General features: G+C 46.5%; 2 protein-coding genes and 1 long non-coding RNA gene across 4 annotated transcripts; 1 reads left to right on the plus strand and 2 right to left on the minus strand.

Moving 5' to 3' along the window:
• Positions 1–170: 170 nt before the first annotated feature.
• LOC148334384 (DNA replication factor CDC6-like) lies at positions 171–5876 on the minus strand. The gene is made up of 12 exons (XM_088299459.1): positions 5700–5876; positions 4540–4803; positions 3503–3775; positions 2362–2561; positions 2086–2234; positions 1652–1758; positions 1431–1570; positions 1217–1317; positions 1081–1142; positions 689–864; positions 471–611; positions 171–340 (listed from the first exon to the last, which is right to left on the minus strand). The coding sequence occupies exons 2-12, from the start codon at positions 4793–4795 to the stop codon at positions 251–253; spliced, it is 1695 nt and encodes a 564-aa protein (XP_088155585.1). The 5' UTR covers positions 4796–4803; positions 5700–5876; the 3' UTR covers positions 171–250.
• Positions 5877–6554: 678 nt separating this feature from the next.
• Positions 6555–17860, minus strand: LOC148334385 (WAS/WASL-interacting protein family member 2-like). 2 transcript variants are annotated; one of them, XM_088298478.1, is made up of 9 exons: positions 17614–17860; positions 17135–17259; positions 12737–12879; positions 12529–12661; positions 11791–11862; positions 11073–11702; positions 8402–8644; positions 8078–8179; positions 6555–7941 (listed from the first exon to the last, which is right to left on the minus strand). In XM_088298478.1, the coding sequence occupies exons 3-9, from the start codon at positions 12785–12787 to the stop codon at positions 7898–7900; spliced, it is 1275 nt and encodes a 424-aa protein (XP_088154604.1). In that variant the 5' UTR covers positions 12788–12879; positions 17135–17259; positions 17614–17860; the 3' UTR covers positions 6555–7897. The 2 variants fall into 2 exon arrangements, with proteins under 2 accessions (XP_088154604.1, XP_088154605.1); XM_088298479.1 differs by lacking the exon at positions 17135–17259.
• Positions 17251–17934, plus strand: LOC148334386 (uncharacterized). Its single transcript, XR_015844071.1, has 2 exons — positions 17251–17311; positions 17674–17934. It is a non-coding gene; the product is annotated as an uncharacterized LOC148334386 (long non-coding RNA).
• The last annotated feature ends 136 nt before the right edge of the window (positions 17935–18070 follow it).

Here is an 18070-nt window from a genome sequence, read left to right on the forward strand (position 1 = left end):
ACAGCGCCGAAAGTACACGCCCACTCATGTTTACACGCGTTTGTCCGCTTGACTTTGGAGGTCACCGTAAAGATGACAAATAAAAACATGACAACCAATCCACCATTTGCTTTTCACACAGCGTACATTTTGAAAGCTCAAAATTTAGGGGAACTTTATGAAACGTGAACGAGTGTCACTTGATTTATTGACAGCCCCCCCAAAAAAACGGTCCAACATTCTTTGTAAAAACGAGAAAACTTTAAAAATTTCACGGGAGTCCCGCTGCCAAGATGCTTCCGACGAGGGTGCGATCCTTCAGAGCGTTTTCAACCACATTCTCATCGATCTTCAGGAACACCTGAAAAAAAAAAATAAAGAAATAAATAAACACACCGGCAGTGTTTTCAGGTTCTTATCGCCACGTCCGAGAGTTCGGTGGCCAACCAGAAACGAGGTCACGAGAGGCCAGAAGTGCGATTGGGCGCTACCTTGGTGAGTCGAGCTTCTTTGGCCTTCTTGAGTGCAAACACCCCGCGACTCTCCAGCAGCGCGCAAAGCGACAAACACTCCGACTGGCTGACGCCGCCCACCTGGCGCCGCGCGCAAAGGCGGCTGTGAACCTCATGGAGCTGCAACAAGCAAAAGGTCAGCGCGTCGCGACGTTTCGAGGGCTAGGCGGAAAGCTCGGCTTGCGGCGCGGCGTCACCTTGCCGAGGGCCACCTCCTTGCTCTTGCCGGCGCGCACCAACATCAGCAGGCAGCACGCCAGAAGCTTCTGCTGCAGCGGGAAACTTTCGTCACCGCACGACGTCATGCGGTCGCCGTACACCTCGGACAGGACACGCGCCACCTGGGGGACGCCGGCCGACACGCTCGACGACTCTGAAATCACACCGAGCCACCTTGACGTGAACGTGACTCGGACAGAAACGTGCGCAAAAAAAAAAAAAGAAAGCACACAACTTCTACATTGGCGCTCAATACAAGATACACACACAGCCGTCAGACAACGTCACAAAAACACACGCCGATGTGTCATGCGCTATTTCAATAAAGTTGATTGTATCGAGCGCCAGGTGACGACAAGACGATGCGAACCTGCGGCAACGCGCTGGTCCGCTTTCTTCCTGTGTTCCGACTCGACGATCTCAACGGCCCGCCTGCCAAAACAGCAGCAATCAAATCAAGCCACCAATCAAGCCCAGCGCTTCCGAGCGCATCCGCCGGGACGGACCTGCAGATGTCCAAAGCCTTCCTGGCGTCGCCCGACACCGCCGAGACTTTACGAGCGCAAAAGTGCACAGCTGCCACGTGCAACACGCCGTCTGCGCACGCCTGCCAACAACAACATTTATGAGGTGACTTGCGCGTGTGCGCGCGTGTGCACGTGCACGCACACACGCAGCAGGGAGAGACGCACAGCCACGTGCACGAAGCGCACACGTCACCTGCGCGAGTCGGTCTTGGACGATGGCGCTGAGCTGCTCTCGACTGTACGGCGGGAAGTTGAGCAGCAGCGGGCGACATTGAGGCCTGGCTTGAAGGCGGGGCAGGATTCGGTCCGTCAGATCCAAGGCGTTGGCGATGCCTACGCCACAAAAGCAAATCAGCGGGCCTGAATAGCGTCGTCGCGATACCAGAACGCAAACGACGACGACTGCGTTCGTACCGACGAGACAAAGTCTGGACTTGGGCAGGTGCGGCCACTCGAAGATGGTGTACAGGACATCTTGGGTTTTGCTGTCCAGCTGGTCCAACTCGTCCAGAACCAACAAGCTGAACAACAACAGGAGTTAAGTGCCAGCGCCCACAGCCGCATTGAGACAAAAGTGATGCTTTCGCACCATTTTCATTTCATTTCAACCGACGTGGCGCTTGTCGACTCTCTTGCGGAAACTTTGTGTCAGTTAAACTATGTTGAGTTGAGTTGAGGCGCTTCATTTAGACAGAAGTAGTGCTTTGCCACTATTTGGATGTGCTTTCCTGCCACCTCGTTCCATCGAGGTGCAAAGGAACAGCGTTGAAGTGAGTACCATTTAGTCTAAAGTAGTGCTTCGGTCCTGCGCTACGTTGATCAATTCGCTACGAGCTTTGTGAACTCACACGGCGGGTCCGGGCCCGGTCAGGAGTCTCTCCAGACCTTTGCGACCAGCGGACACGCTCAGCTTGTCGGATAAAAGTGGGAAAATGGCGTGAGAGCTGCGCAGGCTCATGCAGTTCACTAGCAGCGTCTGCACCGGCGACAATTCCTCCTAAACCACAAAACAAAAACTAATTAACTTAGAAAAGTTCCCTTCTCTCAAACACAACTTTTTCTTTAAAAAAAAAGAAAAATTGCCCTCCTAATTTGGGTCTTTTCTTTTCTTTTGGCATCTCTACCTTCATGTGGCGCAGGACCCAGTCGAGACAGGCCGTCTTTCCGGTCCCGGGCGCACCCGAGATGTAAAGGCTGCCGGGCCGCCGGCGCACGGCCGTCTCGTTCAGGAAGGTCCGGATGGAGGCGCACTCCGCCTCACGGGACAAAAGGCGCTCGGGAGCCGCCGTGTGCAGCGCCTGCTTCACGCTGGCCAGGCTGCGCTCTGCAAACAAGCAAACCAATAAGATCTGCTTCCGAGTACAGATTTGGAACCCGGTTCAACATTTGGGACGTTCCATGTGCGAAAATACGCCAGATTCAAATTTGAAGCAGGTTTCAGTTCGGTGTCAAAATGGGTTTTGATCAGATTGAAATTAAATTCAGAACACATGAATGCAAAGCCGCTTTCAAGGACACATAAAACAAGTGGATTGCGTTCAACGGTGGCAGCAACATGTTCCCACGCACCGATAAATGGAAAGATGTTCACACTGCTGCAGCGTGGCATTTTATTTCTCTTCAGCCTCCGCCGAGTGCCTTGACTGGGTCGGGAGCCCTTCGGCTCAGCATCGGCGCTCGGAAAGGACACGACTTGACAGGAGCGGGGGGAACTAACGGATCTGAGACAAGATGGTGGTCTCGAGCTAAGATTGGCTGATCGTCCTTTAGCTGCCAAGGAGTTCCCAACAAAGCTATTTTGACATTGCTCCCAGATTCCACAACATCACCGGTTCGAGGTGAGCTTTGCAAGCCTGACTACTGTAAAAACCAAAAACAGAGAAAGACTGAGAACTTTGTGCGCGTGTCTTTCAATTTCCGCCAGGGTATCGGCAAAGTGTTCAGCCAAACAGGCCCAGGTTTCACATTGAGTGAGTAGAACTAAGAAAGACTCTTAAATACTTTATTCTTTGTGTTTGATTGCTATTCACGACGTTATAATAGAACATCACTGCTCAATGTTAAAAAAAAACTTAGGTTGTTAATCGAAGCTTTTTCTTCCAGCCGGTAGTGCGCCGTGAGATTTTTTTCAATTAAAGTGCGCCTCGGCTCGAAAAAGGTTGAAAACCACTGAAATACACGCACAGTCAAGATTTAGAAGCTCAGCAAAATAAACCAACTGCCGCACGTTCACAAGATATCAAAAACGGCAAGACAAAAACTTACTTTCGGCTGGGAGTCGACACGTCCTCGTTGCCGCTGCCGCCGACTTGCTGACCGGACTCGGTCGCGCCGGGCTTCCGGAGAGCGACTCGTGACGAGTTGGCGACGAGGCGGTGACGGGAGAGGACGGCGTCGTCTTGAGGTGATTCGAGACGCCGGCATTTTCATCAAAGACTAAACGGCGCGTAGATGAGGGCGGCATCCGCGGCGACGCTTTGCTCTGCTTGGGAGGCGACGCCAACAAAGCGGCGGGCATGTTGAGTGCGTTGTCGTCACCTCCACCCCCCCCCCAAAAAAAATAAATAATTATGACAAAATTTGAAACTGGACATCAAACTGCGGTTGCTAGTTGTCCGGGTTAACTATTTTAATGCAATGGGAAACAAATTTCTGCCCATTCAACTGCTTTGTTGGAGGGATAACACTGAAGCAAAAATCAATTGCTAACTATTTTGATCATCAATGAATCCTTTAGAGAGCTTGCAGATGTTGGCAATCAAAGAAAATAATGAATCCTCAATGAACTATGGAAAACCAAATAGACTGTAGAAAAGGTCCCAGAAATCGCTCTTAACAGCAAACATCCGTCAAAAAAAAAATGGCTGGCCAGGCCTATTTCTTTGTCAATGCTGCCATGTACAAAAACTAAACAGCACAATATTTTGGTGTTATCCGTTGCTCCTGCTTTATATCAGTAGAATAGATCACATTAAGTGTTTAAATGTTTTTCTTATATAAAAAAAAAAGAATGTGCTTTTGGCAGAGGATAAAGAATGTACGCCTGCGAGTACTGCATGCGGGCATATTGGTTGTTTGAAAGTTTAGAACGACTGCAGCATTGGCGCAAGTTTCATCACGTCGTGTACGTCGTTTGGCACTTTGTGTTAGCGTGAAGCTATTAGACTTTGTAAGAAAATGCTAAGTGGCTCAGTCGAGTGAAAACAGGGAATTTGTTTTCCAGTCATGATGGCACGCCATTTCATTTTGTGGCCACATCGCCCAACCGTACGTTGACCAACTTGCCATTCAAGTGGACTCACCTGTGCGTTTCCGCGGGCTGAGGGGAAGCCTGACAAAGGTGCCCGGCGACACAAGAAGCGGCGTCGCAGCCGGCCGCCTTGGCGACGGAATGGCATGTGGTCGTCCGGGCGATAGCGTGGCGGGCGGTATCGTCTTCCCGTCAGGTTTGGCGTCCTCGGCCGGGTTTCTTTTGGGCTTGGGCAGCACCCTGGCGGACTTACGTCGGGGGAAGGGCAGGCTGGGCTGCGTGAGAGCCTGCGAGCGAGTGTTCGGCATCTTCAAATCTGGAAAGCAAATCAAATAAGAATTTATTATTTTTTTTTTTTTTAAAAAGGCTCAACTTGAACCATACGCGTTATTCATCCAATTGCTTAATATAATCTAGAACTTTTATAAAATTGATGAATCGAAAGCAAATGAGCTCAAATGTTAAGATGTCTGACAACACTTGTCAATAGTCACAAACGTCCATTTTCCAGGCATTTCATTTTGAAGTCACTACAGTTTATAATTCGACTTGTTGCGTTTTAAAACCAGTTTTAAGTAAAGAAATAAGGACGAGTTATTCAGATGTTTATTTAAGGATCGCCACTAGTTTCCATCAGAGCATAGAGTATTCTTCCTGGGGTCCAGTCACAAGCAAATCTTTAACAATAACATTTGATCAATTTAGAACATAAATCACAGACAGTTAATCATTAGGCACAAGTCTAGTCATGTCCAATTCCACAACTGTCGATCTACAAGTAAAGGAGTTAAACAAAAAGACTAAAGGTGAAAAACAAGACGAGCTACATTCACTTCGCAAAATGTCACTACGGAGATATACGAGTCAAGCAAAATGCGAGCCTAAACAGCTTGGACATTGATAGAGTCGGCAAAAATTACATTTTATGGCCACGTTGAGTATTGAAACACAAACACGGGAAAAAAAACGATTATTTGCCTCGTGGCGCCAAATCAAAGATCTGATTAGCGGAGCCAAAGAAAAACGAACAATTGCACACTAAATGCACGTCAAATGACAACATGATCAAATCAACGACACGGATTGGCGATCGGGCAGTCATTTGGGGAGAATTGGTTCATTTTGAGGTCAAAAACATTGAGACAAGAAACGCTTACTTGCGCGTTCGGTAAAAGACAGCGGGAAAAAACACAGTAAGTTCTGTAAACTCACCTCGGCGACTATTTGGGGGGGGGTTGTGGGGAGAGAAGGGCAAACAAGTTACGAGTTGTCTCGAAGCGTCGTGCAGTTTTGCTTTCGCTCTTTCTTCGCCAACAAACGCGCAAAAATCTAAAGCGCCAAATTATCGTCGTCACCGCAGCTGTTCCTGGGCGGCCTGCAGCTCGCTGATTGGTCCAGTCTGCTCTGGCTCCATGCTCATTGGCTGAGCTCCTGGATACCGGATGTTACGTTATATATGAACGTGACAAACGTGGCGGGAGATTCGACGTTTTGCCGGGAATATTGATGAAGTTTCGGATTGGAATTTGCCATATTGCGCAACATTAAAACAGCACTCGATGGAAAGCGACAAAAGGCTAAACTTTTCAGTGCTAAATTACCACGACAAACCGATTGAAATGTCGACACAAATAGAAGCACTGAGGTCTAATATTTGCCAATCATCTTCCATCAAGCTAGCAAAAGTTTTCAAAACTCTTCTGGAACCACTGAAAAGCCCAACAAATCGCATCACGAACTTCCTACTCAGAAGGTAAAAATGCGATTTTTAAATATGAACACAAACAATAACATGCCGGCTGGTGCATCGTGACGGGAATAAAAAACGTTCACCCAAAGCAACGCTCCGTAAAAAAAACATCGATGATCAAAGTTTGAAGTGTCTTTGACTTACACTACAGCAAACAAAACGAGGAAAGGTTAATTAACTTATATTTGGTGAATATCTTTGTCCACTTATGAGTATTATTGTGACTTAAATGAATCAGTTCCAGCTGTATTCAAAACGAATATATATGAAGAATGACGAGGATTCCAAGAATGAAAAAAAGACTTACTCTCTCAGTCCCCTTTTCCCCAACAGCAATATATTTATTGAAAACGTTTTCAAGTGATAAAAAGATGGCTGATTAACAGGAAAAACCGTGAGGCGGCAAACATGACACCAGAGTGACCCTGAAAATGATGATGATGACGTCATCGGAGTGCGCTCCTCTTTCGAACTTTCCTATATTACACTCTTTTGTACAGCACAAAAATAGATCAATGGTATCTAAGATTATCATATTCTATGTTGTAAATATACATTTGCAAAGACTCCGATAGTTTTATTTGAAATAAATTTAGCACAGGTACCGTTATGGGACAAAAACGAGTGTAAGGCAACTGACGAGCAGCAGGTGGCGCTGCAACTCAAGTGTTTTTTCCATCTTTTTGATTCACAGCAGAATCGGTTTTTTTTGTGTTTTTATTTTCATTTTGAGCTTAATGATCATTAAAAGTGACGCAAAAAAGACACTCCTTCTAAATACTCTCTCTCTGGCACTTTAGTGTTTCTTTCTTTGTAATATTTTTTGTTAGCTGCAAGCAACTACAACATGTACAAATTCTTGCATAGTAAAAGCAGCTGATGGTCACTTCCTGGCTGGTGGGGTGCCAGCTTCCCCTCCCAAGACCATCCGCCAAACTATTCGTTCACGGTCAACTGGCGGAGTGATCGCACTCTTTCAAAAGCAAGCCGCTGGCTCTGACGTTATTACATAGTTATGACCAATGTCATGGTCCCGCAAGCGCAAAAACAGGAGTCATGCGTCTGTGCTGGCCTATGTGCAACATGAAGACAAGATTACAAGCCTCCCACCCATTATGTGAAGAAGAGCAGAAGACAGGGGCTCAAAAGAGGAAATAACATCGTCTCCCCAAAACAACCCTTGACACCCTTCGGAATGTGAAACTCCACAAAGCAGACGAGGCGAGGCGTCCGTCAATCAACTTTTTGGACTGGCTTCATTTCAGCTCCACACACGTTTGGCACACAGATTTGGTTGATTCAAGTGCACCCTGGAGTGACTTCAACAAAATCAAGAAGGGATGATGGGGAGCCCACATTCATGCATGATCATGTATACGTGTGTGTCCCGCAAGATCAATGCTGGCACCCAACAAAAGAAAGAAAGAAGAAAAAGAAATGAAATAAGTGTCTCCAAAGAGGGAATGTGCAGTTGTGGACGCTCAAAAGTCAAAAAGTCTCATGGCGTCTTCGCTTCTTGTCAAGTCCACATGTCGCTGGTGCTTTGTGTATGTGTGTGTATGTGTGTGCGCATGTATACGGACTTCCTCATCCCCCCCACCACACCAGAACAGACCAGTTGCTTGGCTGATGAGTTCAAGTGCTGAGCTTTGAGGTGCGTTCACCTTCCCACTGGAGGAGCAGGGGGGGCTCCTCGCAAAATACCTAAGGCGGGGTGGGTGGGACACAAAAAAAAAAAAAAACATCACATTCAAGCACACAGTAAACACACAATAACAAAAGTAATCTGGACAAATGGCAGTCTGCAGTGCGCATACAACAACAGGACTGCTGTGCTTACCCTTGCCACTCTTGCTGGGGTAGACCTTGTTGAAATGGCGATACTCCTCTGGGGGCGGAAGGTCCTCCATGGGGTGGAAGTTGAACTTGGATTCAAAATCATCTGCACCGGCACGGGAAAGGAATACGGAGGGAAAAATTCATCCAAAATCAATTTACTATTGATATAAACGGCTTGAAATATGCATCGAAACAAAAAAAAAAAAGGGATTGATTTGCTATCCATCCATCGACATCGAATCAAAATGAGTGAATTGTGACATCCCTCGAAAGGAACCTTGTCACTTTTCTGAGCTACGCTAGCTGCAGGAGCCTGAGGACTCACCCAGGATGGACTTGGATGGGGTAGAGACTGAGGAGTGTCCGTTCCGAATGGGCGGGGGCGGGGGCGGCGGGGGTCCGGCAGGTGTTCGGGAGGACGAGGAGGAGAAGGAGGGCGGCGGCGGCGGTTTGGCCCCTCGGCCTGCCGGCTCTGACGGCACGGAGCTGTGGCCGCGATACGGTGGCGGCGGCGGCGGAGGGGCGTCGCGGTTGCCGTTGCGGGCGCTGGAAAGGGGCACCTGAGGGGCTTGGGGAGGGGGGGGGGCACAAGGCATACAATAATCAAGAATACATCTTATTGAAAAAAGGTTTGAAACAGATAGATTTTTAATTATTACTACAAAAGGCAAATAGTCATGGTTGATAAAATTAGCAATATGATTCAAAATGGCGATAATTTAATGAAAAATATAGTTGAATGATGTATGTAGTTTCCCAAATACAAAATTGTTGCCGTGGTGATTGCTGACCGAGCAGTAGGTCCAAATATTCTCAAAGTTTAGATCTTTAATAGTATTAGATCAAATGTATTTAATAAAAATTCACGTTTCAAATGTGACATTGTATAATAAAGATTAATTGTTGAAAAGGACCTGGAAGAAAATCAAATTGCAATTCATCACAATGTTTGGGGGGGAAGAAAAAAACAACAACTCACAATCAGACAATTTTTCGGAATCATTCGGCATTATTATCATGATCCCTTATTATGGTCCATTTTGAATTTAAAAATACAAAATGTTTTTTTTTTAGGTTTAGATTAATTTAAAAACTGTCAATGTCATTTGATAGGCCGACATGCTTAGGCCATAAAATGGTGGACAACGATTGGATGGAAATCTGAGACAGGGCAGGCAAAAAGTTGAAGAGTGGGTGTGTGTGTGTGTGTGTGTGTGCAAGTGCGCAAGTAACATAAACGAATGCTAAGTTTGGAGGGAACTGACAGCGGCGAGGAATGCGGACGAAGCAGGAAGCATCGTGGCGACCTGTCGCAGGAGGAATCTATCAACCAAATAAACCAAGTCGGGACGTTGAAAAATCCTCCAAAACAATTCAAACGCCCTGGCCCGCCCGCTGCTCCACACAACAAAACCAAGACGGCGACTGGTTCGAACCTGCCCACAACATTCCAGCCCAATTCAGAAGCAAACTTGGCGCTGACAAATGTTTGAAAATGTTTCAGGACTATCAACTGTTTGACATTGGCTGCCTTGAATTCGTTGAGCAAAATGGAAAAGAGAAAACCTTAGTTAGCTGACATGCTAACAGATAGCACACAGTAGCTTCTTCCGCTACAACTTCCACCATTACCACATCATTTCGCTTTTCCCACTTGCACTTCCAGTGCCACTGCGAGCTGCTTAGCAGTTTTGTCACCTCGTATTCAGCCGCCCTGTTTATCCATCCATCCATCCATCTTCTCTACCGCTTCTCCTCACGAGGGTCGCGGGGGGTACTGGAGCCTATCCCAGCGATCTTCGGGCAGTAGGCGGGGCCACACCCCTGAACGGGTTGCCAGCTAATCAATCGCAGGGCACACAGAGACGAACTACCAGCCGCACTCACACTCATACTTGGGGGCAATTTCGAGTGTTCAATCGGCCTGCCGTGCATGTTTTTGGAATGTGGAAGGAAACCGGAGTACCCAGAGGAAAGCCACGCAGGCACGGGGAGAACATGCAAACTCCACACAGGATGGCCGGAGCCGGGATCGAACCCACGCCCGATGCCGTCTCTCACTGTGAGGCCACCGTGCCGCCCACTGTTTATCCATCATTTACTTTCTCTTCTTCTGTTAAAAACATTGCTACAACTCAGCCTACATATCACCCCACCACTTCTCCTTCTCTTATGACCCGCTGGCGTCATCTGTGACCTATTGATGAATTGAATATTTTGCAAAAATCTATCCTATTGGCTCAGTCCAAACGTGCGGGAGTTATTTTTACACACTGATGACCACTCTTGAACAAATCCGCAATTTTTGGGGTCCCCTGAAAAGTGAGAATGAATTTCAGCCCAACGCCAGCGTACTGCTTCGAGTACCTCTGCTTCAGATATCAAAATTAATTCCTGTACTTCACTCGCTCAACAATTTACCTGTACTATAACTAGCACACACAGTTGCCAACGGTCCGTATTTTGTTCAGAAAATCACTGAACGCAAGCTCGTTACAGCCGTGACAATGGCAGAAACAAAAAGAATGATCATTAACTCAAAGCAAATATTTGTATTGTGAAATTTCTCAGCCAAAGCACGTGACGTTTAGAGAGGCATTTCCATTTTTCAATTGTGCGCTTTATTTGAATTTCAGAGTTCCAATGAACTCTTATGAAAGGTTAAGCATTAGATTCTAAAATGACCTCAATTCAGTCTTTTCATGCCACGACCGTAATTTGAATAGTTACTACTACAAAAATGGGAAAAAAAATCATAAACATTGACTGATCTGAAATATTTATTATTTTGTGGTACACCTTTTGAGCACATGGCCCAGCCCTTTCCAACAAGATTACTTCTACTTCTGTTATCTGTTTTTATTATTATTACATTACGACTGAAATGATTTTTAGTACCAGTACTACTCGCACGTGCCCACATACTCTTTCACGTTAAAGTCGCAACACAGCACAGAACCTTTGCTGAATGGCAAATTGTAATCTGCATGCGGTACCTGCTCGGCGTCCCGGCGGCTCTCTGGCGGGCGGCGGCGGGCGGCTGACCGGCAGTGACGGCGACGAGGATGGCGGGGGTGGCGGGGCGTGGTTGCGACCTTGCGCCGTGTGCTTCTTGGTCAGTGAGTTGTGCCTTTGCGGCAGCTCCGGGGCGCCGCCCCCGTCAGTCTGGGCCGGCCCGTTGGAGAGCGACGTGTGCATCCTGTAGGGTGGCGGAGGGGGCGGTGCCGAGGACCCGCCGGTGGGTGGCCGACTGGAAGACAGGGCGATTTTGAGGGCGTTGGAAGGAGAAGGACCTCGGTTAGGCGTGGGCGGCAGGGGCTTCTGTGCCGAGGACGAGGGCGCCAACATCTTCAGGTTGGGCGCAGGCGGGGCGTTGCCGCGGCCGCCCCGGTTGAAGGGCGGAGGAGGGGGCGGGGCTGACGTGCTGTGCTTCATGCCACCGCCCGAGGAGGAGCCGCCCCCGGTGTTGGGGGGGCGGGTGATGTCGGGCAGGGAGGGCCGGTGTGAGCGCTGGTGCTCCGGCGGCGACGGCGATGCCGAGCGGCCCGACGGAGGGCGGGGCGCTGAAGGCCGGGACCCGGGCGGCCTCAGAGCGGACCTGCCCACCGAGCCGCCGGATGAACCATCTAAAGGAGGCGGGGTCACAAATATCCAAATCAGGAAATAGAAATATGTCAACTGGCCAACTATGTCATCGTTTTTGTTCGTTTTGACCTCCAGCTGGTCGTAGCTTTGGCACGCCTCCTTGGAAGAGGCCCCCCATTCCCATTGGACCTCCTCCGGATTCTGTACAAGGACAAGATCCAGGTGGCTTAGACGGAAGGTGGAAAATACGTCATTTTTCAATTTTTGAATGTGAAAAATAACATCTGATAGTGCTGGGAGTTTAGAAATACCTTTCTATTTTTACTGATCCTCAACTGTTGTGCAACTTGAATATGTTTAAAGGGACACTTGACTGACGCTGACATCGGCACTTCGATAATCGTTTTGCATGTAAAAATGACATCAGTACCAAAATGCCACCCTGAAAAGACTGCAGTGATTTCAGGGCTTTTTTGAGATTCCATTTAATGCAAACGGGCACGCCCCCTTTTGGAGCTCAGTTTGATATTTTTTCCGTCTCAGCTGTCTACGTCACGGCGGGGAGGCAAGCGAGGTCCTATTGCTCGCATTGTCTAAAACGGCGACCGATCGCCACCAAGATTTAAATGCACATTACTGCTCTTGTCTGCTTCAATCTGAGAATAAATGGGTTCAGTGCGTTCTTGGCCGGGGTCGCTTCGGGAGCGTCAATGTCAGGCAGTGAGCTTGCCGACGATGGATAGATTGTGATCGGCCACTGCTGTGACTCCCACCGGGGCATTTCATTATTTCGATGGGATTTTTTCCCCATAGAAAATGCACAATTCTGGAAACGTGCGAAAAGATTTTTGATGGATTGTTGCTCACTCTCGATGACGGGGGCGCTGCGGTCGTTGACCACGCCCACTTTTCTCAGCCTGGCTCCCTTGTGGATGTCCGACAACAGGGCGCCTCTGCCTTTGGCCTCGGACGAGTTGAGCTTGGGAGGGGTGGTGTTGGCCTGCCGGGGAAAGGCCGTCACGGCTTAGAAGACTTGGACGGGGGCGGAGCAACGGCCCACTGGGAGCTCACTCACCTCATGAAAGGTGGGGGGAGGAGGGGGTCCCGGAGGGGGAGGAATGGGCATCCTGTTCCTCTGTTGGCACTTTCTTCGACTTTCTCGTCTTCTGTAAGGACACCGCACCTCAGTGCCTCTGCTGCCGTGTTATGGTCCCACTCCTTTCAAAAAAAAAAAATCAAGAAATAAATGCGGAACGTTACACACGAGAGCTGAACAATTCATCACATTGACACTGCGGTGTGCCGTATTTTTCAGACCATAAGTCACTGTTTTTCTTTTTTTCATAGTTTGGTTGTCCTGGTGCAATTCGGAAATATCAAAATTAGAGCTCAAACTGGCCACGCCTTTACCTTTTTAACTGGAGTCACACCTTCGCGGACGGATAATAAAATCGTGTGAATTTAATCGACGTTGGACAAATCAACGAGTTGACGATCACTTTTATTAACATCCCGGAGGAGATCGTGTGACCGGCGTGCATTGCTGCGGGCTCTGGCACACTCTTCAAGCGGCGCAGGTCACGTCAACAAAAGCGGGACGCCGCAACTAAGCTCACGACGCAAGCCGCCTCTTTGCGACAACAACTAGCGACGTCCGTTTTCGCAATCCCTTCCACTTGGCGACCTGCTCACATTCGCCACGCTTCAATGCAAGCGGACTTGAGGCGAAGCGCAGCACAAAATGGCCAGTCCATCGTGTCCAAAATTGCGCAACAAAACGACAAAAGTTGTCGCACGGTGAGGCGAAGTCCTTCAGAAAATGGACGCTGTCGTTATTTTCATAATAGTCAATTATAATTTGAATAGCGCCGACGACTCGCTTGAAGCGCATCTTTGGTGAGCGATATGGGAAATCCTTGATTTCCTTTTCCACCGTCAACATGCAAACAGGGTCCTGCATTTATTTTAAAATACGGGTGAGCAGTTTGTGCAAAAGTCACTGTTCAGTAAAAATAAATCTGTTCATTGAAGCATTCATATTAAATATAGAATAAAACACCCCCATGTGCAGTCCTGCTGTAATGTTTGACACAGAATTTTACAAATAGGAAAATTAACATTGATTGTTAAGGAAGTGAATTTCTGCAAGTTGGCACATTTAAAGCTGGTGCAACAAAGTTAAAAAGTTGAGTCGGCCTCTTACAAACAGCACAAGAATGGTCTCAAGCCCTTCCTTGATTTATTTTATTCTTTCTCACGTTTGAGGTTGAATTTATGTAACCCAAATGTTTGGAATAAATGGGAGGTAGATGGACCTAGCATTGCTGACTATTGTTATTCGGCTTAATAGTAGAACCTGATCGTGTCTTCCAACAAATCATACGAAAAAAATGATTGCAGCGTGTGTCATTCGGGGGAGGCACGACGGCCGCACAGTACAGAAGTGCAGGTTTGCATGTTCTCCCCGTGACTGCGTGGGTTTTCTCCGGGTACGCCAGTTTCCTCCCACATTCCAAAAAACGTGCACGCTAGGTTGATTGGACGCTCCAAATTGGCCCTGGGTGTGATCGTTTGCTTTTCTTTGCGTGCCCTGCGATTGGCTGGCAACCAGTGGACCCCGCCTACTGCCCGAAGACGGCTGGGATTGGCTCCAGCACGCCCGCAACCCTCGTGAAGGGAAGCCGAACAGATAATGGATGAACGGATGTATGTATCGATCCTACCGCTGTCGCATCGGATGAGAAAAAAATTATTTTGCGGCCCCTTCAAGCGCTTAGTTTGAGGATCCCACGAGTTTTTCCTGCGGGCCGATCCAGCGCTGCAACATGTGACACGTCTGCGCGCACACGCTGACAAACGGACTGACTGACTCAATCTCCCCGAACAGGTTTCTTTCTTCTTGTTGCTGCTCGCTGTGGAATCTGGCCCAGCGAGCTGGCGAATGCGCTGCGACGCGCTCGCTCGCTCAAGCAGAAACTTTGTAGACGAGTCAGGAGAGAAAGAGGGAGGAGGGGGAGGCGCTCGCTACGCCACATGGGACACTTCAAGGTTTTGGGGCCAAAATAATTGCACATCTGAAATGAACGATGGTCATTTGTCAACGTGATCTTACTGAATGGACCCGGTTTTGGAATGGCGCTGACAAACATTTAGAGGAATTTTGACCATTTGGGGGAAAAAAAAAAAGCGACATTTTGAAAGGGTCTCTGCTCAACAAAGAACATTAGATTACATTTTGCGTTTTAAAACAACTATTTGAAGATTGGTCGATTTAAAAAAAGGACAATTCCTACATTCAATCGTTCATTCATTCTACATTCATCTGTTCACTGTAAAAAAAAAAAAAAAAAATGTAAACCTTTCAAACATGTACATTTAAAAACATTTGAAACATCAGTCAATTTAGAAATTATCCAGTTTAATGATTGGTCCATTTAAAGAAACGATTTAGAATATGTTTCATTTATAAAAGGTCATTTTTACAAGATTTTCTTTAAAAATGGCTGTTTGAAAAATTCAAGCAGCACATTTTAACAATTAATCAGTGCAATGTCCACATTTGACAGTTATCCATTCATATATTTCTTAACAATTCGTCCATTACAAAAAGCACAAATCAACACTGAACTAGCTGCCTTCAGAAAATTAACTTTCTGCTTTGGCAATAATGACAGCAAGTGACAACTTGGAAAGAACATGAACGGACAAGATGGGGCACAGTCAAAGCAAGCAAAAGGCAAAACAAGTTTGAGCACAGTTAGTGGCCAATCGTGGCTCAGCTTCAGAAAACAGGTGAGCCATGATTGGTCATTACCTTAGCCCTAAGCAACTGTGACGTCATATTCAGTTGACACAAAGTGTTGACAAAATGGCGCCTGAAATGGATTTTGCTGATTAACTCATATTCCAAAAATGCAATATTTATAAAATATACAATGTGATATAATATTGATCAAAAGTTTAAGAACCGAGTAATAGGCACAAATAAGACAACAACAACAACATATTTTTGGCCCCTTAACGCTTACAACAATTGCGATAAAAATCACCGTCAGGACATTTAACTGTTTAACAATACTTTATAATTTTGTGTTCGTTCAACTTTGCAACAGAAAGAGAAAGAAGAAGGATTTTTTTGGGGCGAGGGTTTGTTTATATGCCATTATCTTCTGTCATTTGGTGTGAAGTGTAAAATCATTTAAAATAATTATCATAGCAGGCGATCAATGACACTTTTAAAAACCATTTATTTCTTTACATTCATTTTTGTTACACTACACAGCACAGCTGCAACTATCACGATAATAATTATTCTGGCAACTTTTTTTTTTTTTTCAACTAATCGAGATTTTATATGTATTTTTCCCCATGCACTTTTTGTTCCATTCTTTATTTAAAAATAGGATGTTATTTCAAATTGACATTGGGAAAATGCCCAAACAAAAATCAATGATTAGCTTACTTGTTTGGACCTGAACACGCCAGAAAATTGGCAAACATGTTGATTAGAATCAGAATCAGAAATCCCTTTATTGTCATTGTACTCAAGTGTGCAACGAGATTAGAGAGCTCCCCTCTCCAGTGCAATACAACAATAATTCAGATAAATATGTAAATTAGATAAATAAGAGAATAGTTAGTGCAATGGAAAATAATACTGAATAGGATATATAAAAACACATCACGTTGCTGTTCTGCAAGGTAAGGGTGGTCGTGTGTGTGCATGGATACAAATAAAGATTAAAGATAATCTGCTTTCATGGGGTACTACCAAATCAGAGGCAAATTCTAAATTAATATTGAGGGGCTAAAATTCAGAGGTTTCGGACAATTACTAATTCAACAACAGTTAGAGTTAAAGACTGATTGTCAATTAATTTGGCAATCGCTCAGGACAATACATTTAAACCAGACGCCAAAATGTTTGTCAGGTTTTGGGAGAGGTTGTCATCGTACTGGGGGTGTTTGAATGAATGAAAATGTGGGGAAATAATTGGACACGTGAGTATTTCAATTTATGAGCTTGGTCATCAAACAAATTAAACTGTACGTCAAGCTATGGCAGTGGTTCTTCCTCGTTTGAATTAAACCATGTTTACACATCGATTGCAGGAATCAAAGTCACGGAAGTTGTTATTTTAACACGTTCAAGCAACCAGCCGCCCTTTAAGCACAAACGTTTCCTTTATTGCCTCAATGGAGATCAAAAACACGAGCAAAAACAGTCTTGCGAGTGGCAGAGTTTCTGCGCTCGAGGAAAGCCTGAGCCGCAACTGCGACACAATTAAAGCCAAGTCACGGTTGAAGATGACATGTTTCCCATCAAAATGTCATACTTGTGATACGTGGACTCAAGACGTTTTAGCGTAGAACGCACGTTAAACTCCACTGAGGTGTGACAAGTCAGTCCCGGTGGCGAGCGTTCAAGTCAGCTCTAATTTTAAAAGGTAAAGTTTGCTCCAGGTTTACTCACCCAAACTCAACGAAGTGGCGGTAAGGCGACGTCACCAAAAACAACATGAATGGGGGGGGGGGGTGTCGTTGTGGCAAACCCTTCCTTCGGTCCTTGGCGGAGGGTCAAACGTTAACGGCAGCCCGCTGGCAAGGAGGGAAAAATGACACCAGCACCCGTGACCGGGTTAGTCAGCAGGTAACGACGCCTCGCTAAGCTTCGTGGTCCACGGCGATGGACGGTTAGCCCGAGGGGCTAATCGTCCGTAGTCGTCTATGGGTGTAGCGAGCAAGTTAGCCTCGAAGCTAACGTGCTAAAGTGAAGCTAACTGCTTAGCACGTAGCTGTTTACTTTCAGTTGTCAGCGAGCAGCAGCGACTAGTTTGGGCGACGACTCGTCGTTTTCCTCCTTTTCGGAGGCGGCGATGGATCCCAGCGTTGCGGGGAGATTTTTCGTCAGTTTGTCTAGGAGAACAAAAAACTTTTAAGCGCACCGCTTACACATTCACGGAGCCATCTCGTTTTGTTGGTTGGGTTAATGCGTTTTCTTTCCCTCTCAAGGAGCAGACGTCTTTCTCGACCAGCCCGGAAACGAACCCAGCAAGCCGGGGACACAAAATGGAGGGAGGTAGTGGTGGTGCGTTCAACGGCCGCGGAAACTGGAGTGTCATGTCACTGCTGCGAGGGGGTGTTTGACTCGCTGGAATCTTCACGGATGGGTGGATGGATGGAAACGCCGAAAAAAAGGCTGTAGGATTTACAATAAAAAAAAAAAAGTATCGACATTGGTTGCACGCAATAAAATGGTTACCAAGAGCAAAATTATTTTATTTTTGGCAATATTCATGTTGGTAAAACGTGAGTTGTATAACATCATCTCCTAATATGTATGAGTATTAAACTGCAGTCTTACCAGTATTTATTCACAGATTGTTCTTTATAGATATAAAACAGTAGA

The sequence above is a fragment of the Idiotropiscis lumnitzeri genome, chromosome 6, assembly GCF_059441095.1.
Source record: "Idiotropiscis lumnitzeri isolate Australia: NSW breed Sydney's pygmy pipehorse chromosome 6, RoL_Ilum_1.0, whole genome shotgun sequence".
Taxonomy (NCBI): Eukaryota; Metazoa; Chordata; class Actinopteri; order Syngnathiformes; family Syngnathidae; genus Idiotropiscis; species Idiotropiscis lumnitzeri.